The 19,157-nt window shown below is 36.9% G+C and overlaps 6 protein-coding genes across 9 annotated transcripts; 4 read left to right on the forward strand and 2 right to left on the reverse strand.

Annotated features, from left to right (window-relative positions):
* Positions 1-221: 221 nt before the first annotated feature.
* LOC117575488 (plasminogen activator inhibitor 1 RNA-binding protein) lies at positions 222-2,028 on the forward strand. Its single transcript, XM_034259723.2, has 2 exons — positions 222-806; positions 1,119-2,028. The coding sequence occupies exons 1-2, from the start codon at positions 347-349 to the stop codon at positions 1,715-1,717; spliced, it is 1,059 nt and encodes a 352-aa protein (XP_034115614.1). The 5' UTR covers positions 222-346; the 3' UTR covers positions 1,718-2,028.
* On the reverse strand, positions 1,758-3,728 carry LOC117575487 (molybdopterin synthase catalytic subunit). The gene is made up of 5 exons (XM_034259721.2): positions 3,585-3,728; positions 3,208-3,514; positions 2,792-3,100; positions 2,488-2,741; positions 1,758-2,424 (listed from the first exon to the last, which is right to left on the reverse strand). The coding sequence occupies exons 1-5, from the start codon at positions 3,711-3,713 to the stop codon at positions 2,308-2,310; spliced, it is 1,116 nt and encodes a 371-aa protein (XP_034115612.1). The 5' UTR covers positions 3,714-3,728; the 3' UTR covers positions 1,758-2,307.
* Positions 3,724-4,044, reverse strand: LOC117575489 (molybdopterin synthase sulfur carrier subunit). The gene has a single exon (XM_034259724.2). It carries the CDS (start codon positions 4,000-4,002, stop codon positions 3,724-3,726), a length of 279 nt encoding a protein of 92 aa, XP_034115615.1. The 5' UTR covers positions 4,003-4,044.
* Positions 4,045-4,284: 240 nt separating this feature from the next.
* On the forward strand, positions 4,285-8,302 carry LOC117575484 (ribosome quality control complex subunit NEMF homolog). Of its 3 annotated transcripts, none has more exons than XM_034259718.2 (6): positions 4,285-4,381; positions 4,789-4,876; positions 4,937-5,690; positions 5,750-6,630; positions 6,698-7,792; positions 7,853-8,302. In XM_034259718.2, the coding sequence occupies exons 2-6, from the start codon at positions 4,821-4,823 to the stop codon at positions 8,049-8,051; spliced, it is 2,985 nt and encodes a 994-aa protein (XP_034115609.1). In that variant the 5' UTR covers positions 4,285-4,381; positions 4,789-4,820; the 3' UTR covers positions 8,052-8,302. The 3 variants fall into 3 exon arrangements, with proteins under 3 accessions (XP_034115609.1, XP_034115608.1, XP_051863353.1); XM_034259717.2 differs by having other exon boundaries at positions 4,295-4,409; XM_052007393.1 differs by lacking the exon at positions 4,285-4,381 and adding an exon at positions 4,661-4,679.
* A 373-nt stretch (positions 8,303-8,675) lies between these two features.
* On the forward strand, positions 8,676-15,257 carry LOC117575577 (uncharacterized). 2 transcript variants are annotated; one of them, XM_052007394.1, is made up of 12 exons: positions 8,676-8,843; positions 8,912-9,259; positions 9,998-10,409; positions 10,471-11,246; positions 11,305-11,489; positions 11,551-11,897; positions 11,963-12,124; positions 12,186-12,374; positions 13,219-13,348; positions 13,428-13,526; positions 13,588-13,738; positions 13,805-15,257. In XM_052007394.1, exons 3-12 carry the CDS (start codon positions 10,027-10,029, stop codon positions 13,930-13,932), a joined length of 2,550 nt encoding a protein of 849 aa, XP_051863354.1. In that variant the 5' UTR covers positions 8,676-8,843; positions 8,912-9,259; positions 9,998-10,026; the 3' UTR covers positions 13,933-15,257. The 2 variants fall into 2 exon arrangements, with proteins under 2 accessions (XP_051863354.1, XP_034115732.1); XM_034259841.2 differs by having other exon boundaries at positions 8,676-9,265.
* A 1,505-nt stretch (positions 15,258-16,762) lies between these two features.
* On the forward strand, positions 16,763-18,526 carry LOC117575057 (protein distal antenna-related). Its single transcript, XM_034259138.2, has one exon. The coding sequence runs from the start codon at positions 16,914-16,916 to the stop codon at positions 18,141-18,143; it is 1,230 nt and encodes a 409-aa protein (XP_034115029.1). The 5' UTR covers positions 16,763-16,913; the 3' UTR covers positions 18,144-18,526.
* The last annotated feature ends 631 nt before the right edge of the window (positions 18,527-19,157 follow it).

Consider the following 19,157-nt stretch of genomic DNA (forward strand, 5'->3'; position numbering starts at 1 on the left):
ACTTTAAAAATTCTTTACCGCATAGTGATTAAAAAGTAAAAACAAATGGTATTGAAATATAAAAGTGCGAGCTTAAGTCGAATAAATCTATTTAAAAAACTAACGGAGATTTGTAATAATAACCCACTGACATTGTTCCATTCCACAGTTGACATACGCTTTCTATCATGTTTATTCTGACATTGTTTCGATAGGTTGTTCAATTGTCAAGTCCGATTATTCCAAACCGGTTCAGTTCGACGAAGCTTTCAACTGGAAATACGGATGAAGTCTGCGAGGCAAAATTAATCTATCAAAAGCATTGTCATCATAGGAAGAACGTTGTATTTTATTTAATTTTTGCAACATGGATAATTCGGGCAACAATCGTTACGAACTCTTATTTATGGATGATGATGGCGCTGCACCAGTTCTTCCACCGAAAGTTCCCGAAGTTGTAGCCGGCAAAAAAAAGTCTGATGATCGCCCTGCACGTCAAAACATCAATAAAACCGAAAAGGAAAATAAGTCTAGCGTATTGAATAAAAATAATGCTCAATCAAAGGTTGCCAATAATGCTGGTCCAAAGGCTACCGGCAAACCCGCTGCACCAAACGCTGCAGTGAAGGAAACTCGTCCAAGGCAGAATACGCGCAATAATCATGCAACAGAGAACAACAGCCATTCGCATGGACCCGATTACAACAACGAGTTGCCGAGACGTCAGAACAGAGATCGTGATATTCGCGGGCCGCCATCGCGTTTCCGCAACAACGAGAAGTTTGGCAAGAGGGAATTTGACCGTCAATCTGGATCCGATAAAACTGGTAAGTATATATATATGGCATGCATTTATATATTAAAATGTTAGATTACGAATTCTATTTAATTAATATTAATTTGATATGAAGGTTAATATATATTCTCGAATTCATATATTTATATGATGGATTACGCATATACATATGTATAAAAAGGTCTTACGAAACGTGTTTGGTTATGCTAATGCATTGTGGTTAATCTAACAATCCGTGGTTAATAAATAAGAACTTGTTTGATACCCTTTATTACATCATTACTATTTATAGTGTAGACTTAATAATAATAATTAATCATTTTTATTACTTTCTTTTCCACAGGAGTCAAGCCTGTCGATAAACGCGAGGGCGGTGGTGCTCACAACTGGGGATCTGCCAAGCAGGACATTGAAGACCAAAAAACAGGTGCTGATCCCGCTCCCACTACAGATAAAGACGATTCTGGCAATGAACAAACTGTCGGCGCCGATCTGGCCAACAATGTGGAGGAGGACGAGTCCAAGCAAATGACTCTGGATGAGTGGAAAGCTCTGAAGGATCAGCGTGCCAAGCCAAATTACAATCTGCGTAAGGCCGGCGAAGGAGGGGTTGAGAATGCCGAATGGAAAAAGATGATTGTTCTGGGCAAGAAGAAGGGAGGAATCGAAACTGAAGATGAATTCGAATACGATCCCTCGATGTATCCGCAACGTGTGGGACGTCTTCAGCGCATTGTTGATATCCAGTTCAATTTCAATGATGGTCGCAAAACTGGATTCCGTAAGGGAGGACCTCGTGGTCCACCGCGTGGTGGTCCTCGCCCGGAGGGTGTTGCTAGCAATGGTTTCGACAACAACAAATTCGCATCCTATGAAAAGCGTCGTTCGGGCTCCAAGCCATTGAAGGTCGACGATGAGAATCAATTTCCCACTCTTTCCTAAAGCACAGCATTAACAATTCTTTTACTTTTTTTTACACAAGTTGATAAACATATTCCTAAGTAATTGATGTAAAAGAGATTTAAATATCATGCTGCTTGACATTCAAATTATGTAATTTACATAAGAAACACAAACAGCTTTCCAAAACTTAATTCTTAGAATTCTACGAATATAATTTGAATTTCTTTTTGGCATTTACAAATGCATTTCAAAACGGAAAAAAACAAAACGAAACACCCACATACAAACAGAAAAGCTATTGGAAATAGTTCAAATTGTTGAAACAAATATACATCATTTATAACACCATATACTTAATGGCCACTTCTCTTATTTCAAAATTCAAATATTGTATGTACATAAGTACGTGTGGAGTGGATCTTTTCACGATTTAAACATTAAGGTCGAACTCCCTAATACAAAAACTATTTTTTAGCTGTAAATATTACAAAAATACCGTGTATTGAGTAAGATGATTATTGATAACAAAAAATGAAAACAGATACAAATCAGCTATAAACAACTTAAAATTCACAAGTGTTTTTGGTTGTTTATTTCCGAGTTCCATATATAAGATAAGACTTAATGATTCATTGTTCAATTTCACTTTTAATCTTTTCAATGAAACAGTTTAACCTATCCGGCATATAAATTTTCTTTTTCTCCTTTCGAAGACTTGTACTTTGCTCATCTTTTGGTAACTGCACCTGTAATGAAAGAAAGGGAATCATCAAATTGATAAATATAGCAATCAGCGATTTGTTACTTACTAGATATTTGTACTCTGGAGAACTGGATTCCAGCAATAAGATTCGATTTTCTAATTTCTTAATACGATTCAGAATATTGCCATTATCATCCGAATTAAATCCCATATAAGTCTCAATGTTCCTTAGACGAATGCTTGGTAATGAATTGTTATCAGTCGGATTGTTCGGAGTTTCTTGCGATGCCATGAGTTTATTGAGTTCTTGTGAATAGTTTGGTCGCATCTGTGGTCCAGAATTATTATTGGCTCTCCTAACTATAGTAAACTTGTTAATATGTGCATTTATGAATATCAACCGTTCATACCTTTTAGATGGCCTTTTGATTGATGTTGCTTCACAAGAAAACTCTGGGTTCGAGCACACGATGTTTCCTCAGTAAAATCGTCTTCATTATTTTTGCAATTCGACTCATTATCGGTGGAATGTTTCTTGAAATCATTTATATTATACAGATTGATTTCATCGCGTTTTCGTTTCAAGAAACACTCAACACGTCTATTCAAGTCGGCGTCATTGACTCTGATTTGCACCAATTTATTATCAGAGGTCAGAGACTGATCCTCAATAGGGCAAGAAGAGAAATCGAAAGCCTTCAAAGTTAAAGGTGAACGTTCTATATATTTGTTGTAGTTAAAAAATGAATTTGTATATTAAATATTTATATACAGAATTGGTTTTAGTAATTGCACATGCATAATAATAACAATCATAGGTTCTTACGAGGCCATTGGCACTCCTTATTTTCTTTCCACTCCCCGACTGGATCCTCCTCATAAATTTCCTTTTTCCAAATGGGAACTCGTGACTTTAGCTCATCGATAGCAAAGCTAACGGATTCGAGGGCAGCGGCGCGGTGGGGTGCTGAAGTAGCAATTACCACGCTTTCCTCTCTAACTGGAACTGATCCCAGTCGATGATAAATGGCAATGTGCTTAAGATTAGGCCAACGAGTTCGCAGCTCAGTGCAGATTTTACTCATTTCCTTAAGTGCCATGTTTTCGTACGCTTCATATTCCAATGATGTCACCTTTAATTGAATAGTTAAATAGACATTCGTTACTTATTAGAACTGGCAATAATCATAATTAGGCACTTACTTTTTTGCCCTCGAATGTGTCACGTGTTGTGCCCACAAACATCGAACAGGCTCCACAACCATCGTCGACTATTAAATTGTGCACTTGTTGAACGTTGATTTTGTCGTTTACTAATTTTATGTAGTCCATGGTGATGATGTTAACCGCCGCTTATGGGAGGAATCACAGCAATTTCGTCACCCTGTTGTAGCCGAATCTCTTCGTCTAAGTTTTCAAGGTAATTCTCGTTATGAGCTAATATAATACAGTTACTAATTGCGCTCAAGTCGAAGCGATCAATTAGTTGTTTAAGCAATTGACCTGTTTTAACTACAGATTCGACTGCAAATACTGCACGAGATGTTTTTGCAAGCTCTCGACTTTTCGCAAAAAATAGAACGTTAATATTAATAGTTTCCGAGTTTTCTACGCTCATCATGTTCCTTTGAACATTGTTTTTACATTTGTAAATTTCACAACTTGGGATGACACTGATAACCTAAAAGTATCGGATACTCAATTGAGTATCCGATAGTTGCGTAAAGTATTTGATTAAAATATACTTGCATTTTTAGTAATTACTTTAACATTTAATGGATTAAATTTAACCTACAGCTACTTTTGATTATTCTGTTATGCAAATACTAAGTAAAACTTAATATTTATTTAACAATTGCTTACTTATTTCGACAAAATATTTGGTATATCTTGAAATTCAAGTTTTGGTCACATTCAATAAATTCACATTGTGGGCTAAAGAAAATTGTGTTTAGAATTTCTAATTAATTTATTTGCTGTTTACTTGTGCTACAATCTCAGTGAGTTGGGGGAGATAAATAAATACATGTAATTAAATACATCCATAAATTGTGCTTCGCTGCAATGTGTGAAATGAACTAAACTAATTAGTCAATACTTACGCATTAATACATACATATACATATATGTAGGTTGTGAAATATGTGCCGGTGTCCACATCATAAAAAATGATTCTTAAATTTAATATCTTGTAAAAAGGGAGCTAAAACTTAATGCTATACAACGTCATCGGTTTTATCTAAAGCAAAATTTTATTATATAGTTTTCGCGTTGCGTCAAATTCAGCAAATATAAAAAGTAGCTTGACTTGTATACGTCACTTGCGTTAATATATAGTATTTATATATTAACAAAACCATTTCAGCAGTTAAAGTAAGTTATTAACTTTCTAATATATTATTTGCAGGCAAAAACTGAGATAAGCATTACGATTTAAACATGAAAACACGCTTCAATTCATACGATATCATATCTGGCGTTGCCGAGTTGCAGAGGTATTTAAATAAATTCGTTTTAAAATTATTATACTAATTATATTTCCCATGTTGATTCAGGTTGGTCGGCTATCGCGTTAATCAGATCTATGATATCGATAACAAGACGTACCTATTCCGTCTTCATGGCGGGTCATCAACAGAGAAGGTCACATTGTTACTCGAGTCGGGAACGCGTTTCCACACAACAGGATTTGAATGGCCAAAAAATGTGGCCCCCTCTGGTTTCAGCATGAAGTTAAGGAAACATTTGAAAAATAAGCGCCTTGAGCAAATTAGCCAACTTGGCGGCGACCGAATAATTGATTTTCAATTTGGCACTGCTGACGCTGCCTATCATGTACTTCTAGAGCTCTATGATCGCGGCAATGTTATCCTGACTGATTATGAGCAAACCATATTATACATTTTACGGCCACACACTGAAGGCGAGAGCGTGCGATTTGCTGTTCGTGAGAAATATCCCATTAACAGGGCCAAAAAGGAAAGCACAGAGTTGTCCGAAGAAGCAATTCGCAACATAATTGCATCTTCAAAGCCTGGCGAGCATTTGAGACGAGTCTTAATGCCAATCTTGGACTGCGGTCCAGTTGTTATTGAGCATATTTTACTTGAGCAAGGATTGCAAAATCACGCCGTAAATGTTTCCGCCGAAGATGTCATGGAAAAAGAAAAAGAACAGACTGAAGAGGAATCCTCAAGGACTCAAAAATCCAAGAAGAAAAACAAGAACCGGAATCAACAAGTGAACACCGTTGCTGTTAAATCTTTTGATGTGGAAGCGGACTTACCTAACTTAATGAAAGCCATCAAGGTTTGTAAATTATTATTTATAACATAGTTTACGCAAATTATATTTTTCTTTTTTTCTAGTCTGCTTATGATATCATTGAATTGGCAAAAAATAAGAACTGCAAAGGTTTTATAATTCAAGTTAAGGAAGAGAAACCCACGGAGGGGGATAAGGTTGAGCATTTCTATAGAAATGTGGAGTTTCATCCATATCTCTTCACTCAGTACAAGGATCAGCCATTTACCGAGTTCCCAACTTTTATGGAAGCAGTTGATGAATTCTTCTCAACGCAAGAGTCACAAAAGATCGATATGAAAACATTGCAACAGGAACGAGAAGCTCTTAAAAAACTATCCAACGTGAAGAAAGATCACTCAAAACGGTTGGAAGAACTCAATAAAGTTCAAGATTTGGATAAGAGGAAAGCGGAATTGATAACTTGCAATCAGAGTTTGGTAGATAAAGCCATCTTGGCAATTCAATCGGCCATTGCCAGTCAATTGTCTTGGCCAGATATTCAGGAGCTGGTCAAAGAAGCCCAAGCAAATGGAGATGTTGTAGCCAGTACGATAAAACAATTAAAGTTGGAGATCAATCACATTTCGCTATTGCTGAGTGATCCATACGGTGCAAGTGATAGTGAAAATGAAGATGATAAAGAGGAATCGATTGTTATTGATGTAGATTTGGCTTTGTCTGCTTGGGCTAATGCCCGACGATATTACGATCTGAAACGTTCAGCAGCTCAAAAAGAAAAGAAGACCATCGACGCATCGCAGAAAGCTCTGAAGTCAGCGGAACGTAAAACACAGCAAACTCTTAAGGAAGTGCGCACAATATCAAATATAGCGAAAGCTCGAAAAGTTTTCTGGTTTGAGAAATTCTATTGGTTTGTTAGTTCTGAAAACTATTTAGTTATTGGAGGAAGAGACGCGCAACAGAATGAATTGATTGTAAAAAGGTGAGAGAAAGAAATAATCAATTTAATCATTTTTATTAAATTAACCTTTATTCATAAACTTCAACAGATATATGCGACCGAAAGATATATATGTCCATGCCGATATTCAGGGAGCTTCGAGTGTTATAATTCGCAATACAACTGGAGGAGATATTCCACCCAAAACACTACTTGAAGCTGGCACAATGGCAATCTCGTACAGTGTTGCATGGGATGCAAAGGTGGTTACGAATGCATATTGGGTCAATAGCGACCAAGTGAGTAAAACTGCCCCCACAGGAGAGTATTTGGGTACTGGTAGCTTTATGATTCGTGGAAAGAAAAACTTCTTACCCTCTTGCCATCTGATAATGGGCTTAAGTTTGCTTTTTAAACTGGAAGATAGCTTCATAGAACGTCATCAAGGGGAGCGAAAAATCAGAAGCACAGATGATGACATTGATGAGCAGGGCGTACAGGAAACGGAAGTAACATACCCCATACTTGATGATATTAGCGAAGCCAATGATGTTAGTGAAGGTGCCACAAATGGCTTTCCTAATACTGAAGTTAAGGTGGAACACGATACTGGCCGAATTACCGTAAAATCACAGTTGTCTACTGATAACCAAGAAACTCCAGTTGTTGAAAAGATGCCTGAAAAATTGGTGGAAGATGAAGAAATTGCCATTATTGAGGCTGGACCTTCTCGGAAGAAGACTCAAGTTTTAAATAAGAAGAAAAATAAAGAAAAGGGACGCAATGACAAAACTGAGGTTGAGAAAACTCAAGCCAACTCAGGTGAAGCAGAACCCAATGCTTCCAATAAATTAAAACGCGGCCAAAAGGGTAAATTAAAAAAGATGAAATTGAAATATAAGGATCAGGATGAAGAGGAGCGTAAAATTCGAATGATGATACTCAGTTCATCTGGAAAAGACAAATTACCAGCAAATGATGAAAAAGAAGATGAAAAAGCAATTGCATTGAAAAAAGGACCTAACGTCGATAAAACTGGAGAATCCGTCCCTAAAAATCAAATCGATATTGATGAAAACGATGATACCCCCATTGGCGTTGATGCTGATTTGTTAGACTCTCTTACAGGTCAACCACTTGAGGATGATGAGTTGCTATTTGCCATTCCAGTAGTAGCTCCGTACCAAGCCTTGCAGCAATACAAGTAAGTTTAACACAAATCGATTATAATATATACTTTTTTTTATAATCTTTCGTTCTATAGATTCAAAGTAAAGTTGACACCTGGCACAGGAAAACGTGGTAAAGCAGCTAAAGTGGCAATTAATATGTTCTCCAAGGACAAAGCCTGTAACAATAGGGAGAAGGACTTATTGAAGAGTATAAAAGAAGAAGCACTAGCTAGAAATATCCCTGGAAAGGTTAAGATTTCAGCACCACAATTACAAAAGTTTAGAAAGTAAATAATTTGAAATTGAATATGAAAGGAAATTTATTTCAAAATTAAATTAACTTATTTTCATATCAAAAAATAAGATTGATTCAACCGAAAAAGATTTAATAGATACTTTTAAATGTTATAATCCATCTATATATGTATGTAAATTCAACTATTTGATTTAATGTTTGTTGATTTCACTGTGATAAGTCATTGAATGACTTGGTTGCTGAGTGATAATAGTTGGACATGATATAATAAAAAAAAAAACAATTCCCAAAAATGGTGTTTTCATTAACGATTTTTAAAAGTTGGAACAAGTCTCCTTGCCCTGTTGCCGTGTGACATATTTCGGATGTGCTTTCGTCAAGTTTCTTATCAATGTCGACGAAGGGTGCAAATATTTTCGATACATTTTCGATAACATTTAAAATGTTAACGACTTATTTTTTTATTAAGTATATCAGCCCGTCAATTTATTAATACCAAATTAATTTTTGGTATAATTTCGTTACATAAAACTATTTCAAGTTTCCCACGAAGTTATCGAAAGCACGCTTGGCCATGAACGATAATTTCCTGCGCAAGCGCTTTCCCAGCTTATTCGTGTGGAATCCAAGTTTGCATGTATTTGTTTATTGAAGTTGCTCTAGTATGGAGATGATTTTTTATACGGTTTGGTAGCAAGGCGCCCGTTTTGACATAAATGAGCTAAAAAATGTGTTCATCTCGCGTAAAGTTTCTTCGCGAATAATTTAATTAGATTAAAGTTAGAAAACTTGTTCTGCCTTAAGAATGAGGGCGTAAAATTAAAAAAGTACGTAGAGAAAAACAGAAAGGACACTGAAGACTTTTTATAAGCTTATTGTGGATTGTGTGTTACAGATTTTTTCTTAGATTCGTATGTACTACATACATATATGTATGTACATATGTACATACATACATATGTATATGCAATGAAAATAAGTGTGTGAAAATTGTCAAAATGTTTTCAATCAAAAGTATGTGAGAATTTTTCAAATTCCTACGGATTACAATGGTGAAACTTAGTGAATCATGAATTACAATATTATAAGATGAAAATGGCTACAATAACATGTACACTTGCATACATATAAGTGGAGAGATGTATGTATATGTACAATCACATACATACATACATACCTAAATAAATAAGTGCATGACAACAACGTCCTTCAAGCCCCACGCAGTCAGATGGACTTAATTGCTGTAAGTGTAAGTATGTACACACATACATACATACATCATATGTACATATGAATAAATTTATGTACGCAAGTGTGAACAATGTAAGTTTGTAAATGGTTTGCGTTGTATACATTGGAAAGATTCTGCGGTAAATGTGTTGAGAACTCAACGATTTGCGAAAAGGATTGATTTTTCAAATCCTAAGAAGAAATATAGTAATTTATATTTATTTTAGGAAATATTGTCAAGTGTTTGTATTTATGGGTATGCTTTTATTTTATTTCTTCAATTCAATTTTTAATTTTTAGACATACATGACAATCTCTATTTGATAATACAAAAAAAAAGAAAGTGAAATTGTGGGGGGTTGAGTTTCATTCGCCCACTGGACATTACTTTTGTTATTGAAACTTTTTGTGTTTTTGGGTTTCATAAATACCTGTCGGCAATATTTATCGATTAACATCAACAATTGGTAGCGAGAGGACGTGCACAATAACAACAAAGTTGACGCCATCTACAGGACAAAACGTGTATTTTGACTTCCGTTTATCGATATTGGGTTCGAAACCAGTTTCATGTGATTACAATCGTTAAGTAATCGATCGTTTTCTATTATGTTTTTAAGCAAATTTCTCTCTTAGAATATTTTATTTATTTTATGCTCATTAGTGAGTAATCTGTTTGTGTACTTCGTAAAATATTACTTTGTAAATAAATAATACTTCATGTGTATGCATATTTTGTTGTGGTTTCTAGATGGTTTGATTATAGCGTGATATGACAACATGGAGACGAACCAATATTACTGCCGAGGTGGAATGCAACCGACTTCATCGCCATCGCCCATTTCCCAAACCCCTACAAACAAGATGAGCTATGGAAATAATGCTGGCCAGGATTACTTGGCCTGTGGCACAAATCAACCAGAAACGGGTTTCACTCCAAGGGATATGACACCACTGAATGGAGGCGGCAGCGTCGGGAGTGGCAACAAGGCTTTTGTTGGCAACCACAATGCTGCAGGAAGTCCATATGTTTATCCCAACTGCAATAACAGTGCTCAATGTGCAAGCAATACGAATAATGCTGGAAATTATATCAACATAATGACTGTTCCATTGGGAACATTGCAGTATAATCGAAAGAAGACAACAACCCAAGACTACCAGTAAGTGAAAAACATTTGAAAAGTATTTACATTTTAATCTGATTTGTTGAACTTTGAATAGATCACGCCTATATTATAATACAACGGATGTCAAGTGTCGGGACGATTATTATTTGGGGAAGCGCATCAACAATGACAGCCCAGGCCCATCGCAACAGCAGCAGCAACAACAACTTCAGCAGCAACAACTTCAGCAGCAACAACTTCAGCAGCAACAACAGCAGCAGCAACAGTTTCAACAACAGCAGCAACAATTTCAGCAACAGCAGCAACAGCTTCAACAGCAGCATCAACAACTTCAACAGCAGCAGCAACACCAGTTGCAACACATCAATCATAACCATCAGTTGCAACACGCTCAGCAATCAACCGCCTGTAGCCCCAGCTCAGTGCTGGAGACACTCGACGATGGCTCCGAGTGTCCCATGTATTCGAATGCGGCTGCAGCAGTTGGTCGCGTGGTGGCCGCCACTCAAACGCATCTCAACAATGCGAACGTGGTGACCTGTGAGCAAACGCCAGTGTCGCTCGTTCCCGTCAATGTGCCTGTTCCACCTGTGATGTACACGGTGCATCGTGTGGTGACCACCGCTCAGATTCAGACAGCGGTCGGCAGCACCTTTGCCTCGTCGGCCAGTGTGTCGAGTGTCGTGAGTGCCGCCGGCCGCAATGATAACGATAACTGCATGACCTCGTCACAAGTCACATCGGCCATGTCGATGTCAGCCAACGATCCGCAGTGTCACAGTGGGAGTCTTCATATATCAGAAATCAGCGGAAATATCATGAACAATGCCAATGCACTTGGCCCACTGACTGGAGTGCGAAGTCCTTCCGGTGAGTGACTTTCATTGCTCTCTCTCTTAAGTGGAAACTCACTCCTTTTTATTTTCAGGTGCTTTGACAAATCTGTTGCCAGTTCAGCAGAACTGCAGCAGCAATGCCAACAGCAGCGAGGCTCAACAGAATCCTGCGATATCGAAACGAGTGCTTGGCGGCAACCCACCATCATCATCATCATCCACCACATACTCAAGTGCCGGCAAACCCAACTCTCTGGTAGCTCGCACTCTGCAGAATGTAAGTTGACTGTGTAGCACACTTCTGATATACCTAAAGTAATATTCGTTTCTTATTCTAGGTAATTCCAACATGCGTATACTTAATGTCGCGAGTGGCCGTGCACATGGAGATCGAGGGCACGGCTCAATGTCCCTCGCAAGTAATGCTTGCCGCTGCCTTGGGCTGCGAGGAGCTGGGCATCTCAAACAAGTTGCTGGCGCAAAGCATCTTCGGCTTGTGGATGACCAGTGGCTTGCTGGAGATGCAGCTGAAGGCCCATCACTGCCCCTATATTGTGCGTGTGGCGTGGTCGAGTCTGTTGGAGAAGTTTAGCAGTAGCAATCCAATCGAACGCAAGTATGACGAGCCCATGATTGTTCTCAAGCGCAATGTGTTCTTCTCCAAGCGCGACGAGGAGAAAATCAAGTAAGTATATTTAGTTACTCTAAATTAAACTCTCTTCGATAATAATTGCTCGATTTATTTCAAAGGGATCATCGAATTGTGGAGCTGCTTTACGAGGAGGCAAAGCATTATGTGTTGACCGGCAGATATATTATGGAACCTGTGCATTCGCTTATGCTGGGCGGCATTCAAGCTAGAATTGAACTTGGACCCTACAATTCCCATACGCATACTGTGGGATTCTTCAGGTAAGTAACAGCAGTATGATTGACTAGTTCTTTCAGTTAATAAAACTTTTGATATATGCAGAGAGAACCAGTCACGATTTCTGCCAAAACATGTGGCGAAGAGCTCCAATTGGCTGTGGTTGCCCATTAGCCAGAAGAATTCAGCAGAAATTAAGCTTCTGGAGCAGTTCAAGCGAGTGCCGCAAACAGCCACAACTCGGAAACTAATGCGAAAGTACTTGGAATTCTGCTGGGCGCTGCCATTCTATGGGTAAGTTGAAAATTGATACCAAATTTTCAATACCTGGCCAAAAAGATTAGTTTGCTACTAAATTCTTTCATAAACTTTAAAGAATTTGTATTTGAGTTAAGCCCACTTGACTTTCTGACTTTTTATACCCGATATTCATTGGTAGAAGGGGATTATAATTTATTCCAATATCAACGACGTTAGCTTTTCCCGTTTGTCAGTCTGTCCGTAAGAACATTTAAATCTCATAGACAATAAGAGATAGAGCAACAGTTTTTGTACCACATTTGTTATTGTTGCATAAATATCAAGTTTGTTATTTAGTTTTTACACGCCCACATCCGTTCCGCAAATCGATTAGTATATTTTCGGTGTATTAATTTAGTCAACATTTAACGCACCGCACAATTTTGTTTTTATTGAAAATGAGTAGTGGGTATCCCATAGCCGAGCTTTCTTACTTGCTTTAATATCTGGCCAAGAAGATTTTGTCATATCTGCAGCTCAGAGATATCTGCCGGATAGAAGAATAGTTCTATCCGTTCTGCCAAATTAAAGGACGTAGTTAGTACTCACAGGCAGTGTATAGATATTTAAAGTCTAATATTTATAATTCGTGATTGAATCATCTTGTTTTTTTTTTATATTTTTTTTCATAATCCGTTCAGCCGACTTAACATATATACTGGTTTTTGTAAAAGAGAATCCACATTTGATACCCATATATCAAATTTTATTTAATATTCTAAATTTATTAAATATAATTTTCAGTGTCATCAGTATCATAATTAAAATATTAATATAGTTTACTGACAATTATTACAACATTTTCACAAATATGTAATTACATTTTATTTAAAAACAGCGCTGCGTTCTTTCATGGACAAATGGAACAACCTGTTAGGGGAATTATGTCGTTGGTTAACCATAAGGATATGGAGGTCTTGATTGCGGTGAACGAGAGAGGAGTTTTTATAATAGACTGCTATGAACACGTACGTCTACAAAATTGTCTTTTCTATCTTTTACTTCCTTTACTAGTAATATTATTAATTTTTGTAATCTTTTTTAAAGACACTTTTATTGGGACTCCGATATGAAGATATGTCATGGGACTATGCAAAGCCAAGTGCTAGTGATGATCCCGAGTGTCTTACATGCATATTCCTGCAGGTTAGTATTGGATTATAATATCTACATATATACATACCAACTGATTATATCGCATTTTCAGTTTGATGCTGTGGAAAATGGAATACAAATATCGAAACTAGTACAAGTTTTCTCCAAGCAAGCGGCTATGATTGATGCGCTTATATTGCATTTCACGGAACAGATTCGAAAACGGAAACAGGAAGGAAATTCAGCAGAGCACTTTCACGACGGTAACTGCTTATTAACCATAAATATATTTACATATACTAATACTAATAATATTCTTCATTTTACAGAACCAAATCCTATTCAAAATAATGGCAATGGAGTATTATGCAATAAGCTGTCGCGTTTGACATTAGCCAGCTTTGACGAAGAAGGCCGCTGTATTGGGCAAATGGGATCATTATCTATAAGCTATTAACAATTGTTATATATATAAAATTCATATGAATGAAATTGTTTAAATTAAGAATTATGATCATTATAAAAGAACTACACATATAGACACATGTATGTATAGTAAAGTAAAAGATAGCTTATTGTACATAGACTCTTGTATATACGTATAATATCTAGAGTGTTCATGGATGGACCGATTACAAGACAAGATTCAACTGGTGCATGGCCAAAAAACCAAAGCAAACCAAAACCAAACCAAACGAAAGTAATGCAAAGAATACCACAAACAAAACAAGAAATGAATGATATGAGAAAATGAAAAAAAAAACAACAGATTCAATCAAATAATCGTCTTAACTTCATATGTGCGGGTTAAACTGGTTCATAGATTAAAGCATAAGCACAACCATTAAAATAGTATATAACATATATAACATACGATGATATATGCACAAAATACCGAATAAATTCAACATTTCTTATGTAAGCGATTTCTATGTCAGATGTGCACTTTTACATATGTAAGGATTCTGAAATTGTATCGTCAGCAGACTTATTTCCCAAATTTATTTGCAATAATTTGTAACCATAACCCATTTTTAATTTCCACTTATCAAAACTATTCAATTCAAAACGAGTACGTGCACAAAATATACTTGTAAACACATATTCACTGAGATGGAATGAGATGAGATGAGATACAGATACTACCAATAACAATTTAATAGTTACATTTAATGGGATTATTGCATAAGACTTAATGATTGATTTCATTTCGCATTTTATAATATCGTATATTGCATATGTAAATACATGCGAGTATATCCTTAACAAAAAAAGAAAATGGGGTTAAAACAATAAAGACAAAATGAAAACTTAGTGTAATGGAAACCAACGATGGATGGTTCTGATGATTTCATTGGAGATGAGATTGATCGTATATTAATCTAACGTATATACTTAATTCTTAAACGTAAAATTTGAATGACATAGTAATAGCCCGGTTCCAATCTGCTGAACATTCTTTAATGTAATTGTGGAGAATATTCGACAATATTGTATAATTACTAACATAAGTTCATATGTTAAAATTCATTTGTGTGTATGTATATTCAAATTAGGTAGTTTTTACGAATTTTGTTTTGCAGTCGAATAACAGTATTAGGAGCCAGGATTTAATTGATTTGGAGACGAGTCGAGGTGTTTATTTTCATAAAAACACCCAAACTCTTAGACGAATATTATCACACTTAATATGCGAAATATTTCTGTATATAGTTTAAATTAAATAATATAAAATGAATTTCATAAGGATTACAAAATAAAACCAACGCAATGTGCAAATTATGTATGTTTGATCTTTCAATTTCTCTCGACCGTGGAAGTAATCAAGGCGTGTTGTTCTGCTCCCGTACACTAGATGGCGCTTTGTCACGTCTCCCTAGATGATGTATTGAAAGCCATATGAATTTTCGACGTCCTCTAAACTAAGTTTGCATTCATTATGAAAATATAAAATATGGCAATTTTGTGAGTATATTTATAGCCAATCCAACTTATTTTCGTACGTCCTATTATTATTGCGATAAGGTATTAGAGAAATACCGATATATCGATATTTTATGAATTGTCCGTGCTAGGCGAACTTATCTATATCGATATGTTTATGTTGAGGCGCCAAAATTTCATTTCCGCTCTAATTCAAACACAACAAAACAAAAATATATGCACTCGTTCTACTTTCTCGAATAATCATATCACCATTCATATTGTAAAATAAGGAATTATGTGATAATTTTTTAATATAACAACTTATGTATATGCAAAAACGTTCAATAACATATAACAATTTGTTCAACAATAAGCCAAATAATCGTAAGCATCTTTGGCAATTTAGTCATTTCTGTGCAGAGAACCTATACAGTCTAAAAGATGAATATGAACCGAAATGAACGAATGCAATAGAAATTCTACAAATATTAAAAGTTAGCTATTTACTTTGTTTAGTAGATTTAACTTTTTAAAGAAAAAGAAAAGGCACTTCTAAGGAATCCCTTAAGGTAATTTCAAGTTTTAGATAAAGTGTAGGTGATTTTTATGTTTCTAAAAATCTGATTTAAGAACTAACGGAAAGATGGTTTATGTTTTATTGAATGACTACATACAGCAGTAATTCCTTTTTGAATTAGTAATCTAATGATTATGCAATAATACAAATTTAGAATTCTAGTGCACCATCAAAGAAACGAGGTGTGGATTTGTAATATTGTCGACACTCGTGCATTTATGTACATCCATGTGGAAAAAGTTGGACACTTGATGACCACAAGTGTGGATTGCGAGGTGAGAAATAGATAGAAGGAAACCCAAATCAAATGCATTACCAAAGTTTCTGTCTTCAAAGTTAAGAGACAGTTTGGTTGAGTGTGTACTCGTGTGTGTGAGAGAGAAATCGAACTCGATTGAGCCGTACCCAAAACAAGAGTTAAGGCGACTAAGATTTGGCTTACCTTACAATACTGTTCCCATCAACTCCTTGCAGACTGAGTTTGCGCCAAGCGAATTCAAAGTGACAAGAGTAACAAGTTGTTGCTGCTTTGCTCTTGCACTGTTCTTATTTTACGCTCTCAGTTCACACAGAGAGAGACAGCGAGAGTCAGAGAGCGAGCGGTTGTGGGGTGTGTGCGTTAGTATGTGTGAGCGCGAGAGTGAGAGTGAGTAAGTGGTTTGGCTGGCAGGCGGTTTTTGGAGTCAGCTCTCTTTTCGCCGCAATCGCCTTGAACTCGCTGTCGCAGCGATAAAGCTTCGATAGGACGACGTCCGCTGAAACCAAATCACATCCTTCTGTTAATCCGAAGAGTGCACAACACTTTGCCCGCAGTCGCAATCGCAATCGAAAATCGTAGTCGCATTCGCAATCGCAGTTCACACATTGTTGCTTTTCTTGGTGCGTAAACTTTGGCGATTCGCGCGACAGCAAATAGAAATTGAACGAATCGCAAAATGGATATCTCAGCCTATCAGCACATGAACATCCGCATGAGCACACGGGGCAAGCGACCGTTGCGAAATCTAACGCCAAACGACAAAGTCCGTGCCATTCAACGCATTCATAATGGCGAGACGAAAGCAAGTGTATCCCGGGACATTGGTGTACCGGAGTCTACACTCCGTGGCTGGTGTAAAAATGAGCAAAAGTTACGGTTTATGTGCCGCCAATTGGGCAGCGACAATTTGGGCCAACAGCTGGCCACACACGGTCTCGATACACCGCCCGAAAAACGCGCCAAACTAGAGCTACAGCTGCTGCCACCAAAGTTCGCCACCATGCCAGGCTACGATGAGCTGGGCGGATTCAGCGGTCTGCCATTTCCAGCCATGGATTATAGTTCCCACAACGAAGCGCTGCTCGAGAAGTTCGCCTTGGTCGAGTTTCTCAAGCGCAACGGCCTTCACACCGAAGATGTTCGCTCTGCCGGCACAGATCCTGCCTCACCAGTGACCAACAACATGGTGCATCAGCTCAATCTCTTGGCACTCTTCAACTCCAAGTTGTCACCCAAGGTGGAGCACAACACAGCAACAACTCCAACGGCAGCTACCATTCCTAATCTCAATCTCAGTCTAAATTTAAAGACTACGGACATTCAATCGGATGAGACCAAGAAATACAATTGTCCGCTGCTGAGTGTGAAGAATTGGGCCAAGGATCCAGCCAAATCCAGCCAGATGCCCTTTGCCCAACCGCCGTACAGCAATGACAGCAACAACAACGACATCGAAGGCAGAGTCACCACAACATCGACACCCACTCCAGAGATTGTTCCATTAACTGTTCCAGTTCCACCGCAACTGCAAGATGCCGAAGCTCAAGCCCAGGGACAGGGTCAGGGAGCATTGCTGGATTGGTGCAAAATGTTCAGTGCGAGTCTGAACTTTTTTGCCTTCGCCGCGGCTGCGGCTTCAATGCATCCGGGAGCAGCAGGAGCAGCAACTGGAACACCACTTGGCAGCGAGGCAGATTTGCATGGCTTCAACGATGCCCTGCTTAAGCGCCTGAGTCCTTCGGTGCACAGCGAGTCCTCGAAAGAGAGCTACTACGACAGTGAGCCAGAAGATCTATCTGTGCGCTCGTGTGCCTCAAAGGTGTCGAGTCCGGCCAACAGCAGATCTCAGAGTCCGGATAAGAGCAGCACATCAAGCACATCGATTCACAGCGATGGCGAGCAATAGTCAATTCGAGAATCTCCTCACACATTGTAGATATTTGCATAAAAGTAAAATAACGAGTATTTTTCAAGTTTCAATTGCTCAAGTTTCGGGTCTTTTAAGCGTCGTCGTACATCAATAAACTCAACTAGATTTCTCAATCATAAAACCTATTTTAATCTGGCCAAGATAGCAAATTGCCGCCAAATAATTGAGTATACTACTCTTCAGATTTTAATCAAAGCAATAAGTATTCAAATAATAAACAACAATAACAATAACTAAAACAAAAAAATGGAGAACAAACAACAAGCAACAATACTAATCACGTTTTAATGTCATACCTAACTATTAACAACCATCGTTGACTGTGTATAAATAAAACAAAAACAAAAAAAAAGAGAAAAGCCAAATGCAATAAAATTTAATTAAGTCGAAACAGTTCTAGTTGTATTTAAATAGCTAATAGCTTCAATTTTTGGCATATCTGTAAACTAATTTATTAGATTTGTTTCATTACGTTGTAAGAATTAAATATCATATTTGTAATTGTAAGTAATTTAATAATTAACTACAACTAATTAATAAACTAATGAGATGCAAATATACATTCATGCGAGTATAGTTCAAAATAATCAACAAACTGTTTTTATTACTTAATTGGTATTAACATTTATTTCAGTTCAGCATTTGAAAAATACCATTTTCAATATTTTCCGGCATTCTATATAAAATTTCGATGTTCCATATAATTCCAAATTGTTCATAGTTTTTTTTGTTTCTATAAAACTATTTACAGATTTTCACCTTAGTTATGAATGGACCTTAGATTTTGGGTATTTTATATCTTTCATGAACAGAATTTAAATATCATTTTCAACTTCATTATATGAGTCTTGGTCATCATAAGAATATGATAATATTCAAAACGAAGGTATAGTAGGTATATCTTATGTTTGAGAATATATTTTAGCCTCATTATAATAATTTGTGGTTATTTTGCATTAAAGCAATAACATAGTCACTGTAATCAGTTGT

Source organism: Drosophila albomicans, chromosome 2R (assembly GCF_009650485.2).
Source record: "Drosophila albomicans strain 15112-1751.03 chromosome 2R, ASM965048v2, whole genome shotgun sequence".
NCBI classification, from domain to species: domain Eukaryota; kingdom Metazoa; phylum Arthropoda; class Insecta; order Diptera; family Drosophilidae; genus Drosophila; species Drosophila albomicans.